The sequence below is a fragment of the Euphorbia lathyris genome, chromosome 3 (genome assembly GCF_963576675.1).
Source record: "Euphorbia lathyris chromosome 3, ddEupLath1.1, whole genome shotgun sequence".
NCBI classification, from domain to species: Eukaryota; Viridiplantae; Streptophyta; class Magnoliopsida; order Malpighiales; family Euphorbiaceae; genus Euphorbia; species Euphorbia lathyris.
Window position 1 is genome coordinate 22,866,268 of NC_088912.1, and position 18,101 is coordinate 22,884,368.

At 30.9% G+C, this 18,101-nt stretch overlaps 1 protein-coding gene across 1 annotated transcript; it reads right to left on the reverse strand.

Annotated features, from left to right (window-relative positions):
- Positions 1 to 2,665: 2,665 nt before the first annotated feature.
- On the reverse strand, positions 2,666 to 6,169 carry LOC136224289 (GDSL esterase/lipase At1g71250-like). The gene is made up of 3 exons (XM_066012578.1): positions 5,756 to 6,169; positions 3,842 to 4,468; positions 2,666 to 3,036 (listed from the first exon to the last, which is right to left on the reverse strand). The coding sequence occupies exons 1-3, from the start codon at positions 6,060 to 6,062 to the stop codon at positions 2,792 to 2,794; spliced, it is 1,179 nt and encodes a 392-aa protein (XP_065868650.1). The 5' UTR covers positions 6,063 to 6,169; the 3' UTR covers positions 2,666 to 2,791.
- Between the last annotated feature and the right edge of the window lie 11,932 nt (positions 6,170 to 18,101).

Here is an 18,101-nt window from a genome sequence, read left to right on the forward strand (position 1 = left end):
ATGAAATTGATGAGTTAGATAGTGTTGAGATGGAATCGATGGTTGAATATGAGAATAGAAATTATGGAATGGTACTTGCTGCTCCTGATTCGATAAGAATGCTCAGATCTGTGAAATTGAAAGGAGGATTTGAAGAAGGCGGCGGCGGCGGCGGCGGCGGAGAAGAGGTTGAAAAATGCTGTGTGTGCTTGGACGAGTTTGTGGATTTTGCGAAAGCAATGCCTTGTCATCATCTTTTCCATAAGGAGTGTATTGTAAAGTGGCTGCGAACAAACCATGTTTGTCCGGTGTGCCGTTTTCCGATGCCGGTAGATTGAATTTTCGGAGTTTAAAGTATTTGTAATTGGAAAGAACTCTCCTGTTAGTATTTCCTTATATATATTTTTTAAAAGTTTAGCTAATAGAAAAGAACTCCAATTCAATTAGATAATATTTCCTTTAAACAATGGAAAATCCCCTAATTCATCAGGCTAAGATTATTTTTATTTTTTTTGAAAGGGTATATGTTTTAATATCTTATGATTTTAGGCCCTGTTTGGTACGCTGTAATGGACGTCGTAATGGAATGACCATTATAATTGAAGTTCATTACCATGTTTGGTTAGTCGTATCATTTTTGTTGTAATGGAATCATCATTACATCATTCAATTTTTCCTTATAAATTTATGTAATGGGTATTACAAACAAAATAGACATGAATCATCATGACGATTAGTCATTGTATTTTTATTAATAACGACGAAATACAAAAAAAAACATAAAAACTAAAAAAATGCGAAAATGTGAAAAAACCGAAAACAGTAAAAAAAATGCAAAAAAACGAAAAAACATGAAAACAAGAAAAAATATGAAAAACACGAAAAAATTGTGAAAAATCCGAAAACGAGAAAATAATACAAAAAAATAAAAATACATGAAAATGAGAAAAAAATATGAAAAACACAAATGGTAAAACGAGAAAAACACGAAAAAATATGAAATGAAAAAAACGAAAAAAGCAAAAATGAAAAAAATAACGAAAAATGAAAAAAAAAATTGGAGAAAACATGAAGATCCGAAAAATGCAAAAAAAAAACATGAAAATTGTATTTAACTAATATAAATATACGTATTGTAATGATAATTTTGCATTTTATGAATTTTATTAAAATTTGTCAACCAAACATGGTAATATATCATGATTTTATTCCATTCCATTCCATTACACATTTAATTACATTACAACTCTGATTACATTACAACGTACCAAACTGTCCCTTATTGCTTTTTTAGAAATACATGTCTGCCTATATTTACCTTTAGAGCATGGATACGTAAAATTGTATCGAAAATGTTTCTGATTATCTAATAGAAAAATTGAACCGATTGATTTGACCGTTATTTGACGTTCACATTGTATCTAGCAAACAAGTTTATCAGTAAACTGTGTTAATAACATGTTAAACATTTTAATCAAATTTTGTGATTAAATTGTGATTCAGATAGGATTAGTAAGTAGGCCCATGCATTTCAAAGGCCATTTCAATAAAAGGTCTCCAAATCTAAACTATTTCAGTAGGGCTGTAAATGAGCCGAGCCGCTCATGAACGGTTCGGTGTTCGGCTCGATAAAAATTCGGGTCGGTTCGATTTTTTAATGAGTCATTCGTGAGCACGATTTTCAGGCTCGGCTTATAAACGAGTCGAGCTTGAGCAAACCAAAACTCGGCTCGAAAGCTCGCGAGCAAGCTCGATTAGAGGCTCGTGAACAAGTTAATGTTTTATGTGTATACAATTAATATTATTTAATGTACCGAATTTGATATTATTTTGTTCATAAACACCATAAACAAGTTCGTGAGCAAAACAAAAGAATTGCTTGTGATCAAATCTCACTAGCACAAGAAATGAGCTTTTCATAGAAAAATAAACGAACTACTCGCGAGCACAACGAATGAGCTGCTCACGAACAAATAAAACGAGTTGATCGTGAGCAAGCTCGTAAGCTCGATAAATGGGTTCGGCTTGTGAGCAGCTCATGAACAATCGAGCTGCTAAACGAGCCGAGCTCGAACAGCAAATTGAGCTCAAACCAAGCTCAATAAGAAACTGCCAAGTCGAGCTCGAGCAGGCCAAAGCTCGGCTCAGCTCGTTTACAACCTTAATTCAAGAGTGTAATGGTCCATTTTAATTCTAGATTTACACTAATGTCTTAAATGTATGTGTAAAATCATATCCCTAATATTTATAAGTTAGACTAATTTACGTATATGCCACGTTGAAAAAAAAATTAAAGTAAGTTCAAACAAAAAGTACAGTACACATCTATAATTTATCATTTAATCGGTTGATTCTATCTGTTGCAACTGATAAGTGGTAAGAACCAAAAAAATATCTAATAACTACAAACAAATGGTTAAATGTAATAACAAAACTATACAACAATTAAATGATTCAGATCAAATATGATCACGAATTCAGTTCTTATTATGTGCAGCTAGAGCTGGTGAAACCCCCAGTTCAGAAGACAAGTAAAAGAAAAAAAAAAAAAATTACCAACAAAAGTCCCTGGATCTAATATTATGGTTAAAGAATATATTTAAAAAAAGTAGATCAAATGTTTAACTAGAATTAAAAAATGCTTCGCCGCTGTGTACAACAAATACTTTTTGATACAAACATTCACAAAATGCTTTGTATTAACGTCAATGTATTCACAATCTATTGCACAAGGAAACATCAACAGACAAAGAATTTCACATTTAAAGAAAGACTCCTAGTCTGCAAAAATTCAACAGTTTGAATATGGGATTCAGTTATTATGTAGAATTACAGAGTAAACCATATCCTCCACCATTATAGGATGACAAATTCCAGATAAGGTTTGGCCAGACCAAGCTGCATCAGCAAGAAGCGAGTTCACTGCTTGTGAAGGATTATATAGATCCCACCACACATGAGCTGCAGGTTGCTCACATGCCATTTCTGCAGATAGACAACCGATTATCAACCCGTGCAGACCGAACCCGCAGCACACACTCTTAGCATCCTCAAACCCTGCACCATGGACAAAAACTCAAGCAAATTCAATACTTTGATGCTTTAGCAGTAGGTGTCAAAACCGATTATCATGTCATAATGCGATGTATAAACCAAGAAAGAATTTTAACTGAATACAGCAATTTGTTATGTTTCTGAAGATAATTTGTGTATTCACTCTCTGTAATTCATACTAAGAGAAAAACAAGTAAGCAAGAAAGAATTTTAACCGAGTGACAGGATCAGACACCTGAAATTTACTTCATGTATTAGATACAAACTTTGAAACATGGACAAAATAAAGCCAATAGTTATTGGGTTGAATCTTGCTAATGAATGATCATCCTTCCAGGAGAACAAATTTGCTGGAGTTTGCGTTATATGTCGTGACAGATTCATAACAAAATACTTGGGGTCAATCAAACGAAAATGTGTTCAACATTACAGATATTTTTTTGGGACTAAGCTTCAAGACGGATATTTCTGTCACAGATGCCAAATCTGTTACAGATTCTAATGGAATTATACATTTACAGACGGAAATTGCCATCGGTAATTCTATGTTTTTCTTATAGTTTCCCCTGAGTCGGGGTCATCGGACCCTCCGTGACACCTCTCCCCTCTGCCTCCGCCTCTGATTATATGGTCAAATAATGCAGGTCTAGTAAACGTTGGATACATACCTTAATTATCATTATTCAGCTTAGTTGGATCTTATTAGCTCAGTGGAGATGATTTATTCATAGAATGTTTACTTTGCAGCAAAATTAAGTTGAAGTTACATTCTGATGAAACAAACAAGAAGGTGAGAAAGGTTTCATACCATAATGATTAGGATTGGTTATTATCTCCATGAGTCCGCCATATACATCACAGAAGATGAACTCAGCATCTTTAAACTGCGTATTGAGCTCAATGATCCGTTCTTCGAGTATGATGTTGTATTCCAAAACCAGCTCATTGATCTCTTGCACGCAACCCGTACTATCAACAGCACTAGTGTTTCGCCACTCCCATACAGTCCTCGGTGTGCAGCCAAGAGGCAATATGCTCATGCATATGATCTTCCTGACACTTGCATCATAGAGTCGCATTATAGCATGAACTATCTGATCCACAAGAATTTCAGCAAATTCTTGGCCACTATGCTTGAGCATCATGCCAGAAGAGTTTCTAAGATAGAGGTCAACATAGTCGTCTCTGCCAAAAGAAAGGTAAAGTACAGAGGATTTGATAAATTGTTGGGCAGTTTCTTCACCCAGCTGCAGCTCCAACAGCTGAAATGTTTCAAGTACTTGGCGTAGTTGTTGATTAAGAGACTGATGACTCTCACTACCAGGTTTCATGATTGTTGCATGTGCTGAACCAAAATTCAAACCGGTTCTTAGACCTTCAAGTGATCCGTTCTGACCGTAAAATGGTAAGATTTTTGGCAAGCCCATGTTCTTAGCTACAGCAGCAACAAAATCACCATATAAATCACTGCTATAACTGCAGGTTTACCAATTATATTCATGCTATATCCAAGCATGCTACCTAGTATTTTAAGGAAAAACTTGCATGTTGGCAGATTCAACAATCAGTAATTTAGCCAAGTTTTATTTAAAATTTTTAACATAGCCAGTGTTTTTAGAGACCCCAATTCCTGCTCTGAGACATGCAAGCTAGATAAATGAGGAGCGGCTAGCTAGATAAGACTTATTACACCTTGGTAAAAGCATCTTGGGTTATGGAAATGGAAACATATACGGAAGCAAAAACCGAGAAACCGTATTTGTAAAAAGTTACAGGAAACGGGAACATAGTGGAAACGCGTAAATAATAAAAATGCAACAGTATATCTATAAATTTTAAAGTTATACAAGTCAAATAATAGATGGAAAAAGAGTTTTTTTTTTTTTCAAAGCTTGTAGAAGATGATCTAGAAAATATTGCGGATTTATTGAACATGTGATCAGCATTCAACAACTTCTAAAAACACATTATATCTTAGGAAATGAGTTTTCAAATTCTAAGAAATGAGTTTCCAATTTTCATATAATTACGTAAATGTGACCGGACAATGTTTCTTACAAGTTTACAAGAGTTTCAGTTTCCAACACATTTCACCAAACGTGAGATGCTTTAGAATCAAAGTATCCAACATATGACATAACAGGTGATGCATTCTGAATCTGCGTTTCAACTCAAAGAAATCTAACATTTTCTTGCTAATCTTAGACACCTTCATCACCTCCATCAGAACCTCATAAGCAGAGAGAAAAAAAACAACAAAAAAAAATTTCCATTTCAAGTTATGAAGAAATCAAATGACCATTTATGATATGCCTGCAAACCTATATCAATACCAAATGCATTCTGCCAAAAATCGAACATCCATTCTTCAAACTGATCCAATTTAACTGTTTTTCTCATTAGTCATATAATGGATAATAGAAATTGAAAGCAACTTTTTATAAAGATATATCCAATTAAACAGATTAAATTGAAAAGAAAGCAAAAACCTAATTCTATTGACCGAAGAAAACACTGCTCGCAACTTTATGAATAAGAAAGTGAACTTTCAAAATCAAATAAAATTAACAAATAACAATTCCATTTCTTGAACGAATATTAACAAATACTAAAATCAAATCAATAAATCAAGCACAGAAGCCATCGAATTAGAGAAATGTGAAAATCAATAACAATAAAAAAAAAAAGAGAAATTCCAGAGCGAAAGAGAAAGAGGAAGTACCAAGAAGATAAGGAAGAAGCGTTTCATCGGAGCCATTACAAGGAACCAGGGAGAAAATGCGATGAAGGTAAGGATACAAAGGAGTATTTTCACCGCAATCAACAGACGAGTCACCCATGACATACAATGCAGAAACTTGCGGGAGATTCTGAATTGGAGAGAAAATCTCAGGAATAAACTGTGCATTGGCTCCAAAACTGACGAGAGAGAGAAGACACAGAAGTAGAAGAATCATGGTTGCTTTTGGCGATGTTAGATTGTTCACCAGGTGTTCGACGGAAAAACTCTGCTTCGCTTTCGACTTCATCGACTCGATTGCTCCTTTCTTGAAACAGTTAGCTTGTTCCCGCCTTTCTCAGATACCTATAGTTCGTACTCTACTTGTCTACCTTTTAACTGCTAGAAAGGGTAAAAATGAGAGAACAATATCTGTTAAAAATTGATTTATAATAAGAAAATTAATTTTTATTTATTTATTTTTACCTACTCTAATTATAATTTGTGTTCATCACTTTTTCATTAATTTTAGGGATAAACAGCAAAATATGACCTTAATATTTGTAGTAGAGATCTTAATTTATAAATTACGTATATTTAAACAGAAAGTTTCAAGTAAACTTTTACTTCTATTCAATGAAAATTTTGAACCGACTAACTTAATAGTTATTTGATTGTAATATGATACTATCGGACATTTGATTTACGTGATAAACCAATGTCAAATATTTATTAATTTTTTTCAACAACACTCTTATTATAATAAAGGCCCGTTTGTTTTATTTACTGTTTGCTGTTGCTGTTTGCTGTTACGGTTTGCTGTTGTTGTTTGCTGTTGCTGTTACGGTTTGCTGTTTGCTTTTTGAAAAATCTGCTTTTGTAAAAGGCTGCTTTTCGGGTCAAAAGGCAAACAGGAGATCACTAACCAAACATCTAATGCTGCTTTTCAGATGTAAAAGGCAAACAGTAGGTCACTAACCAAACACCTAAAACTCTCCCTTTTGAAATGAAAAGGCAAAAAGAAGCATGTAAAGGAACAACCAAACACGCCCTAAGTTCTGTTAGATGCCGCAATGTCAATTTGACCTTAAATATTTTAAACATAATTAATATTTAAAATATGTTGTTGAGCCAAAATGTTTGGTCAAATTTATCCTTTATTTTATTTTTTTTGGTAAACAGGTCAAATTTATCCTTTATTCCTTGTAAGATTAACTACTTTTCTTAATTAGGAAGGAAAATGGAAATAAGGAATTACATTTGATTTGGTTTTAAACCCTACAAGTCTGTTTAGTTTTGAATTAAGGCTAATTTGGTATCTAAAGTTGGTAGAAACATTCAGTTTAATTCAAATTAAAGTTTAGGTATCAATTTAATTCTGAAGTTGTTAATATTCGACGGATTAGCCCAAATTAGATAAAATTTTAAGTATTGAAATTGATTGTATTTTGGTTAGTTTGCCAAATATTCTCAATTTTAGAACTGAGTTAATATCTAATTTTCGATTTGAACTAAATTGAATATGTATGTCAATTTTAAGAGCACATATTTATTATTTTTTTATTAAAATATTTTATTATATAATATAAATTTAAAAAGAAAAAGTACATCTTAGTTAAGTTATTTCTTAAAAATTACGTTTTTCAAGTATAAATTTTTAAATTTTTTTTATTAAATAATGCGATTTATTTCTCTTTTTTATATGTTTGATAATGAAGCAGATTGATTTTATTTTTTAAGAATTAAATTTTATAATTTTAATGAATCTTTTCCTATATGTTAACTGCTTTTGTTTTCTTAGTGTAATTTCTATAAAAATAGCTTTACAATTAGTTTGTTATTTTTTTTTTCATCTAATTTATCTAACTAGTAGTAATAAAGAAGTGGGCGATGTTCGGAAGAAGAATGTATTCCAATAGACAATGTACTTGGAGGTGGATATAGTAACGTGTTGTGTCTCGTGAATCAAAGATAAAAGGGCATCCTATAAGAAGCGGAAAAAAATTAGGGAAAAAGCTGACCAAAAATTGTTCCATATGCAAACAATCCGATCATAGTAAATTTACTTGTCATAATAAAGAAAATATTTTTACCTTAAATACTATTAGTGAATGTGTTTCATTTGCATCATAGAAAAAGCGAAAAAAAAAATCGGAATTCACTTATACTAAATCATATCTTTACTTTAAAGTTTAAGCAATGGATCATATTCATTTACTTTAGTTTTAGAGTATAATACAATGATTTGTCTTTATTTACGTGTTAATAATAATATTGAGAAATGGTTGGATTTTGATCCAAAATGGGTCTTTTAACAAGGATAATTCCTTATTCAGAGCCCAGTTAAAAAATATTCTCACTGTGGGGCTTCTTTAACTGGGCTCGAAACCGGAAGACTAGCTTCCGGTTTCAATTTGCAAAAAAACCGGAAGCTAGTCTTCCGGTTTCTTAATTTATTATTATTTTATATAAAAAATAGAAACCGGATTTTTATTAAAACTTTCACGTTCTTCTCTGCCTCTTCAAAATTTTAAAAGTAAAATTTCAAAGAAGTCTCTCTATTTTTTAAACTTTTAATTTAACTTCAACCCTTAACTATTTATTTTTAAACTTATTAATTAAACATTTTCTTACCAAATTAGTGAGTAATAAACATCTAATTCGGTTAAAAATGTTTTATTCTTTTAAATATGACTTTGAAATTATATGTTTGATAGTTTAAATTGCGGTTTTTACAGTTTTTTATAGTCACATTACAGTTTGAAATTATATTTTTGACAGTTTAAATTATGGTTTTTACAGTTTCTTCATATTTCAACGTCACCGAAAAGTTACAGTTTGAAGTGATAGTTAAAGCATTTCAAACTGTAATTTAAACTGTTCGAAGTGACAGTTAAATGTTCGAAGTGCAAAAACCATATTTCAAACTATAATTATAAAGAAACTGTAAAAAACATAATTTAAACTGACACTTTAAACGTCACGGAAAAGTTACGGTTCGAAGTGACAGTTAAATAACAGTTAAACCATTTCAAACTGTAATTTAAACTGTTCAAAGTGACAATTAAATGTTCGAAATGTCAGTTAATGTTCGAAGTGCAAAAACCATATTTCAAACTGTAATTGTAAAGAAACTGTAAAAACTGTAAAAAAAATATATATATAATTTCAACTCATATTTAAAAGAATAAAAACATTTTTAACCGAATTAGATATTTACTGCTAACTAATTTGGCAAGGAATTGTTTAATTAATGAATTTAAAAATAAATAGTTAAAGCTTGAAGTCAAATTGAAAGTTTAATAAAGATGGAGGAATTTTTTTGAAATTTTACATTAGAATTTTGAGGAGGCGGACACATCTCTTCAAAACTTTAAAAAAATATATTAAAAACAGAAACCGGAAGCTAGGCTTCCGGTTTCTATTTTTTAATAATAATAAAATATAAAAAAAGTTTAAAATTTCCGGTTTCTTTACAAAATAAAACCAAAAGCTAGTCTTCCGATTTCGAGCCCGATTAGACAAACCCCACGGTGAGTAAAATGTTTAACCGGGCTCTTAATGAAGCAAAATTTTCATTAAAAGTCCCATTTTCGAAATGGTTCATAAAAAAAAAATATTAGCATGCCACTCAAAAGGCCAAGAGGAGGATTAGGCTATTATTATAGTGGGATAAAGTGCAAAAATATCTTTCTTATTCATAGATAGAAGCAATTTTACACTTAACTTTTAAAATTGTGCAATTTTATCACTAATGTTAGTAATCAAAAGCAATTTTACTCTTAATATTAGCAAGTTTGGTCAATTTCATATATTATTATAAAATATAAATATTTTGTTACTTATTCTACACCAGGTGCACGTAAGTTGATTCTAAAATAAAAAAAAAAAATTATATTTTGTTGTGATCTAATAATAGAATTGCATATTAATATTTTTAAATTCAGTAAATATTGGAATTCTTTTTGTCCAATTTGTACACAATATATTTGATTATATATATATATATATATATATATATATATATAATCTGTTACTAACGGGTGATAAAATGACACACATGTAAAGTTTAGCTGAATAAATTCATAACCAAAATACAATTTGGTAAATAATTTCTCTAATTGACCCCACTTGTCAATATTAGAAATAAAATTACACAATTTTAGATGTTAGAAGTAAATTTGCTCATACGTATGAATGTCAGGGCCGGCACTAGGCCTATGTCTGTAGGGGGCCAAAAAAAAATTAGTGTTATAGATATATACGAAAGTTAAAAATTAGATATATATATATATATATAATCATTACATCTTTCTAAAAGATTATTGCTAAAAAAAATAATTAAAAGGTATGTCCAACATTTACAATTTAATTAGTAAATTTTATATTAAATGGACTTTTATTGTTTATTTTGTCTAAGATTCTTATTTTGTCACGATCGGTCCTAATTAACATTAAAAGTATTTCGGGAAAAGTACAAAAACAAACCTTGTGGTTACATCGGTTTTCGATTGCAGTCTTGTGGTGTAAAAATTTACAAAATGGTAGCTTGAGGTTCATTCCGTTAGCAAACTCATACCAAATTGACTAACGGTGTTAAAAGTCAAAGGGAAAATAGTTAATTTGGTCTTTATATTTATTTATTTTATAAATGGCTTAATAGGCAACCAGCCTCCTAAACTTGTAACTTTTTTTCACCTGGTCCCCTCAACTTAGTGGACAACCTCTCAACCCCTTCAACTATCCAAAAACATCACATACAGCCCCTTACACCCTTATGTTCGGTCAAAATATTGACCCGTGTAGAAAACGTGCTTGACTGTTGACCACACCAATGTTACGTGTCACTTTTTTTATTAAAATTTTACATTCTGGCATAAGATTTCTGATCGAAATCCATCTCTGGTAGTTGCTCGCCAAGCAGGGGTCTCAATGGGAAAATTTAATAAAAAAAATGATACGTGGCATTGGTGTGGTCAACATTCAAACGCGTTTTCTACGTAGTTCAATATTTTGACCGAACATAAAGGTGTAAGTGGTTGTATGCAGGGACGGATCCAGGATTTTCATTTAGTGGGGGCAAACTATAAAGGTTCATTAGTAGTACAAATTTACAAATTCAAAATCCTTGGATTAATTAAAAGGTAAAGATCAAATTTGATCTTAACGTTTTATGTGACGTGCATATTTAGCCTTACCATTCGAAATGGTCCAAATTTAATCTTAATGTTTGCAATCAAGATCAATTTTAACTGACATCATACATTCCAAACAATTTTGTCAATAAACTGAAGCAATTTTCTTTATTTTTTTATTAATTATTTGTAACTATACTAATAACACACTAAACATTGTATACAAATTGACAAAAGAGTTTATGATTAACTTGTACATGGCAGACTTAGTTGTTAACATTTTAAAAGTTTTTTTTTTTGTACTGTGTTAGTGACACATTAAATATTTTAGATATAATTGATATCTGAAAGATCCGATATTACAGTGAAATAATAGTCAATTCAGTCTTTTTAAAATTACGGTAACGTATGACTAAAATTGGTCTTCCTTAGAAATATTAGAGTTCAATTTGAACCATTTCATACGTTAAAACTATATTTACACTTCACCAAACACATTAGGATCAAATTTTAGGCCAAAAAAATAAATGAAAGAAAACCTTACAACTATTCTTTTTCTTCAACCTTAGCAATCCACAGCAGCCACTGCCATTGTTAATAGGGGTAAAGCTTCAAAGTTTCAAACTATACGAGGGAACATCAAATAAATTTTAGAACACAGTGGGGGTAAGTGCCCCCCACTGTGAATCCGTCCCTGGTTGTATGTGATGTTTTTGGAGAGTTGAGGGGGTTAAGAGGTTGTTCCCTAAGTTGAGGGGGCCAGGTGAAAAAAAGTTACAAGTTTAGGGGGTTGGGTGCCTATTAAGCCTTTATAAATTAACTCCATTTATTTTCTAATTGTCACAAACAAATCCCAAAATAAAAAATAAAAAATAAAAATTAATTACACCATATTCTCTATTTCTTTTTAATTTCTTTTTTTTCTTTTACTTTCTCTCTTTCTTTTTATTAATTTTTCTCTTTGAAGAACACATGAAATTCAAACATTTTTAAGTAAAAATTTGAGATTACAAAATTGCTATCAATTTTCAGAAAGAAAGAGTTTGTGTTGTACTGCAACAGTAAAGCTCACTTTTTTTTATATTTTCCTGATAACTATAACGTTAGCTATTTATCTCCTTGTGTGGCGAAATTTTGGAGCTCATAGGTTCCTTCCTTTTATTTTGAGAAAGTAGGGAAAAAAAATTAAACAGCAGTAAACATGGTGTAATTGATTTTTATTTTAGAGTTTGTTTTATAACAATTGGATAATAAAAAGAGTTAATTTATAAAATAAATAAATATAAGGACTAAATTAACTCTTTTCTCTTTGACTTTTAAGACCGTTAGTCAATTTGGTATGTGTTTGCTAACGGAATGAACCTTAAGATACCATTTTGTAAATTTTTAAATCATAAGATGTAATCGAAAACAGGTATAATCACATGGTTTATTTTTATACTTTTTTCAAATATTTTTATATTTTTATATTTTTATATCTTAACCCTTAATATATATTATTTAGGTATTTAGATTTTTGGATTGATTATAAGTTAAATATTAAGCATTTAATTTTCTATAAAAAAACAAAATAAATATAATCTTTACCCAAAATAATTATTACTTTATCAAAAAAACAAAGTAATCAGGAACATAAATTTTATTGATTCTAAAATTAACCAGAACATATATATATATACATACACACTAATCGGAGTTCTTTACGTTACAAATACTTTAAAGCGAAGGAAATATTTCATAATTGAATGGAAGTAAATTCTATATAGGCAAATGATCTTTTTTTTTTTCCTGGCATGAAATTGGTTGTCAATCTACCGGCATCTGAAAACGACACACCGGACAAACGTGGTTTGTTCGGAGCCACTTGACAATACACTTGTGATGGAAAAGATGATTACAAGGCATTGCTTTCGCAAAATCCCCAAACTCCTCCAAGCACACACAGCATGTTTCACCTTCTTCTCCGCCGCCGCGGCCGCCGCCTTCAGATTCTCCTTTCAATTTCACAGATCTGAGCATTCTTAACGAATCAGGAGCAGCAGGTACCATTCCATAATTTCTATTCTCATATTCAACCATCGATTCCATCTCAACAAGATCTAACACATCTAGTTCATCATAATACTGCTTATTCTCCATAACTATATTCAAACTGAATCGCAATACCTTCTTCTCTTCTTCCGATACGCCGCCGTTTGTATAACCTTTGGCTATTTCAATCGCATCTGAAGCCAATCTCTGTTGATATTCTGAATCGATTCCTAACTGAGCCAGTCTCTGAGTAAATTTGTCGAACGCTGGGCGGTGGATGTTGAACAAACTAATGTTTGTCCAGAAAGGGACTGTGACTGGCTCGACATGCTCGTGACTAGTACAGATCTGTCTGCCGTCACCGGTAACGGCGAAATCTCGGTGGCAAATTGTGTAAGTGATGTGGAAGTAAAGTTGCCGTTGAGGAGATGATCGGAAAAAGTGATTGTCGTCTGTTTTCTTCGGCTCCGGCATTGGTTTAACTCTATATACTAGGAAATTCTTTTCATACATATTTAATAGAACTTAAAACTTCAGAATGAAAATTTCTAAAACTTTATTAAGATCTAAAAACTTAAGATTTTGTGATTTTAATTAAGAATATCGTCCAAATCTATATTTATAGCGACAATGAGTATAATCCTAATTAGAGAAGTATTAAGTTTTTCTAATTCTAATATGTTAAGGAGTCCTAATATGTAATGGAATTCTAATTAATATCGTTTTCATTAACAAAAGCGGACCACTGATAGTAAAACTATGGGAGATGTATAAAAATATAAACGCTCGACAACTATATTTTTCTATTTTTATTTAATACACTAGCCTTTTTTTTTTAATATATATAGAAACTACTATTCTAATTTTTTTTTTTAATAAAGATAAAAAAATTACAAATAAAACTAATAAAACTACAAAAATTATGTTGGAATGCTAAAAACTAATTCTGCTACATATGAGTTAATTATAAGATTTTTTTATCAAACTGACTAAAATATTTATTGTGTTATTAATATAATTAAAAAAATAACAAAAAATGTACAAAAACTATTTCAATTTATGGATAAATTTATTTGGAATAGTCGATTTGACAATTAAATAACAATCAAATCAGTATTTTATTAAAATTTAAGAACTTGAAGAATGAGAATCCTAGAAGGAATCCTAAATAACACTCAAATCATTGGTTTTTTCAACTTTTGAAGTGTTTCTATAGCCCCTTCAATTTATATAAAATGTTCGGATAGCTTTGTTAAATTGAATAAAACATAATCCATTGATCATTCAGTTGCAAAAAATAAATAAATTATATGTAGAAGACAGGTTGAGTGCACCTCGAAAAATAAAAAACAACCAACGGAGTATGTGTTTCTAATATCGGAGATGACACGTTTTACAGTAGAGCAAGTAGAAATTTCATTTTTAATATGTTTTAATATATTTTGTGAATCATGTAATAACATTTTAAAACGTGTGCAACACACATTCCGCATGTAACGTATTTTTTTTTGCAACCGAGTGCTTAATTGATTACATTTATGCAATTTGAGGAGACTATCAGGACATTTTAAACCAGTTGAGACACTTTAAAAGTTGTATGGGGTTCTCATTTCATAAAATGCAAACCAAAATCATAAAATGAGAACCAATAATAGTGTATGTGTGTTCCTTACATTACGTCGATCCCCTTTTAGAAACGGTTAAAAACTGTCGTCCCGATAAAAATAAAACCGTCACGAGGCTCGTTGTCGTCAGATGATGCTTCAGATGACAGTTATCTTCTCTCATTTGAAATAATGTCACATGCATCAGTCTATTTGTTCTCTATCATCTTATGCACATTACGATAACGGTATATTTATTACCTTCCGTCAACTCAATGACTCTTGAATTACAGCCTATTCAATAAATATGTCAAATTTTTTTATTGAAGATTAACTTCTTACTTATCGTGATGACAATTTACATATTTAAGTTTGTCATTTTAACGTGTTTCAGATGACATAGGTCTTAATCTATTCAATAAACATTTTAGATATACTTGATGTTGGGAAGGTTCAATTTTACCGTTAAATAATGACCAAATAAAGATAACCCAATCTATTCAATTTTTCATTTAAGTATGAGTAAAATTGATCTTACTTGAAGACATGTTCATGAGCTCATTGGCCCGTCCAGCCCGTCCAAATCTGCCCTTCATAGATTGGGCTTAGACATTCATATTTAATGTTTGGCCCGGCCTGGCCCAAGGCCGTTCAAATCCACACATAAAATGGATTGGACTTGGGATTTATTTCAAAACCCCAAATGAGTCCGGCCCAGCCCGATTATATATTATATATATTCATAACTAAATATATAAATAATTATTTTATTAATTAGGTGTAGTATATTAGAGTAGATATGAAAACTGGTCTCTAACACATAAAAAAAAAAAATATAACTTTTGTGAATCCAATTTCAACTTAAAAATGTAAAGCAGAAGAGATATATAAGGTACTTTTTTTCTGTTATTTTTTTTTTTTAATAAATGCCTATGTTGTTCTTGGCTTCCTTATTTTCATTTCAGAAAAAAAAAAAAAAAAAAAGCAATTCTACTCTTAAACTTTAAAAAAAAATGGATATTCCATCAATTAAAGTTTATAGAGTTATATTGAAAAAAAAATCATTTATTTTTAAAAATCAATACATTAGATGGGCGGATTGGACCGGGCTTGGAAATTACTTTTTATAAGTGGGCTCATTCCGGCCCGAACCCGATATAAATATAGTATGGGATGGGTGGGTGGGTGGGTTTGGACAAAGTAATTACATGTCAATCCCGATTAGGCCCGGCCCGAGCCAATTCATGAACAGGTCAAGTTGAAAATAATAGAGATAAATTTTTATTGTTCTATACATTAGAGGTAAATCTGTACTTTTTAAAAGACAATAAAGGCAATTTTGGATCTTATTCTAATTTTTAGGGATTAATTGTTTGGCAAACATAATGTAATGGACTGGAATGAGAATGAGAATAATAATGGATTATAAATTGCAATAGAATGATTTGTAATGCTAATATTACATTATCATGTTTATTTTTATTTTTATTTTTTTGATGAAAATGCTTATAATTTCATTAGATACGAAAAGAACAATTACAACAAGAAATAAAAAAAGGTAAAAAAACTTATAAAATCCACAATGGGACCAAAACGACTACAAAGAGCATAAAAAGCTATAAAAGGTATAAAACATACAGAAAAACAAAAATACGTATACTTCATAGAATTCAAAGTCCGTAGAAAAGCAACTGCAATCGAATCTTCATCATTTAGGCCCTTCCGAACATTCGGATCTGAGTCCTTTCTTTTATTGCAACCACGTAGATATATTGATCCACGTATAAAATAAATCGTTTCCGCTCTTGCTAAATCCGAAAAATGTATAAATAGCAGAATAATTGAGAGAAGATACAATTTAAACGGATAAAAGAAATCCAATAAAATATATAAACATTGATTAAAGAAAATATAATAAAAAAAACAGTAAACCTAACCCGTTGAGAGGAGGAAAAGAGAGAAAGGCTTGAAGACAAATAGAAGAAAAGAAATAGAAAAGAAGAAAGGGAGGAGAAGGATGACCTGTGTACTGATGAGGGCCTCAATATTAGTAGTGGGCTGCTATATACCGCACCCAAATTCCGGTCCAACACCCATTTTTTTTGACATATTTGCTCTCCTCATTTTTTCTAACAAAAAAATTAAAATTCTCTCAAATCCTCTCAACCTTCTTAGGTTTCTCAAATTTCTCCACATTTTTTGCCTGAACGGGCAGCCTGCCCGTTTCACCATGGGTGGAAACAGGCAGCGCGTACTGCCCGTTCCGTTGGTGGAATGGGTGGCGCATACTGCCCGTTCCCTAGGCCGAATGGGTAGTTCATCCGTTCGGCCTACGGAGCGAGAGTACGCTCTACCCGTTCAGGCAAAAACCGAAAAAAAAAATTTAAAAATTAATCAGACACGTATTTAAGAATCGTAATATTATCTCGTGTTCGAAATCATTATCTTCGGGAATGCTTGGGTCCATTTTTGTAAAATCCGGGATTTGTGCTCGGGAGAGAGAGTTTTTAAGGTTTTGGATGAAATAAAATGACAATGGCAAATATGTCAAAAATGGGCGGTGGACCGGAATTTAGATGCAGTGAATAGCAATACCCTATTAGTATAAAGTATGAACAAAGTTTAAAGTAATTGAATGGACATTATAATTGGCTATTGAGTATAATATTAGCATAATTTGCTACTGAGATTCTGTGATTGATTTAATAAAAAAAAAATATACGTGGGTTTATGAAGTTATATTATTGAATTTTAACAGTGTGAACAAAATATCATCTAAATTCATATTAATTAGTAAAAAAAAAAGCTATAAATTGACCACGTGACTTTAATTTCCAATTTAAAATTAATAAAATGTTACATTGGAAATATATAGAAAACTTGATAATAAATTATTGTCAAATCCAAATCGTGAGCTTGAAACAAGTTATTGTCAAATCCAAGTCAAACATTTTAAATAGTCTAATAAATGTTTCATTTCAAATGTTTTCAATAAGTTTCATTTCAGTTTTTTCCTCACTTGCTAGTTTTTTTCTTTGGGTAAATAATTGATTAGTCCCCTAGATTTTATCTAACACACGATTTAATCCTCCTATTTTGAAAAACAGATTATAAAATCCTTATATTTTGTCACTGTTAACCCTTTGGTCATTCTATCTATTTTTTCTAGACTTTTAACTGTTATATTTGGCATAAACAGAAAATAACAGAGTAATATGGTCATTTTGTGTTATAATATAGCTGTCTTAAAAGCTAAGATAAGTTCGGTCAAAATTCTAAAAAAATAGACAAAAAAGACCAAATGGTTAATATTGACAAAAGTTAGGGACCTTATAATGTGTTTTACAAAATAGGATAGACTAAATAATATGTTACGTAAAAAAGTAGAGAATAATAAATTATTTAGTCTTTTTTCTTTTATGAGGCACTAATTTAAACTCGTAAGTGTCTGTCATATTATCTCACTATTGTGTCTGATTCTAAGCCTAAAAAAATGCTTCTCTTACAAGCAATTCTTCATTCTCTTGCAAACTCTATAGATAGAGTCTTGATCACATGCACCTTAATGAGCATGTAGAA

What these genes read in the sequence shown, in the direction of transcription:
- LOC136224289 (XM_066012578.1), bottom strand. Translation starts at nt 6,062, where the DNA reads ATGAAGTCGAAAGCGAAGCAGAGTTTTTCCGTCGAACACCTGGTGAAC. An exon ending in GCTTCTTCCTTATCTTCTTG is followed by an intron (nt 4,469 to 5,755) that starts GTACTTCCTCTT and finishes TTGCTGCTGTAG; the next exon opens with CTAAGAACATGGGCTTGCCA. An exon ending in AACCAATCCTAATCATTATG is followed by an intron (nt 3,037 to 3,841) that starts GTATGAAACCTT and finishes TCCATGGTGCAG; the next exon opens with GGTTTGAGGATGCTAAGAGT.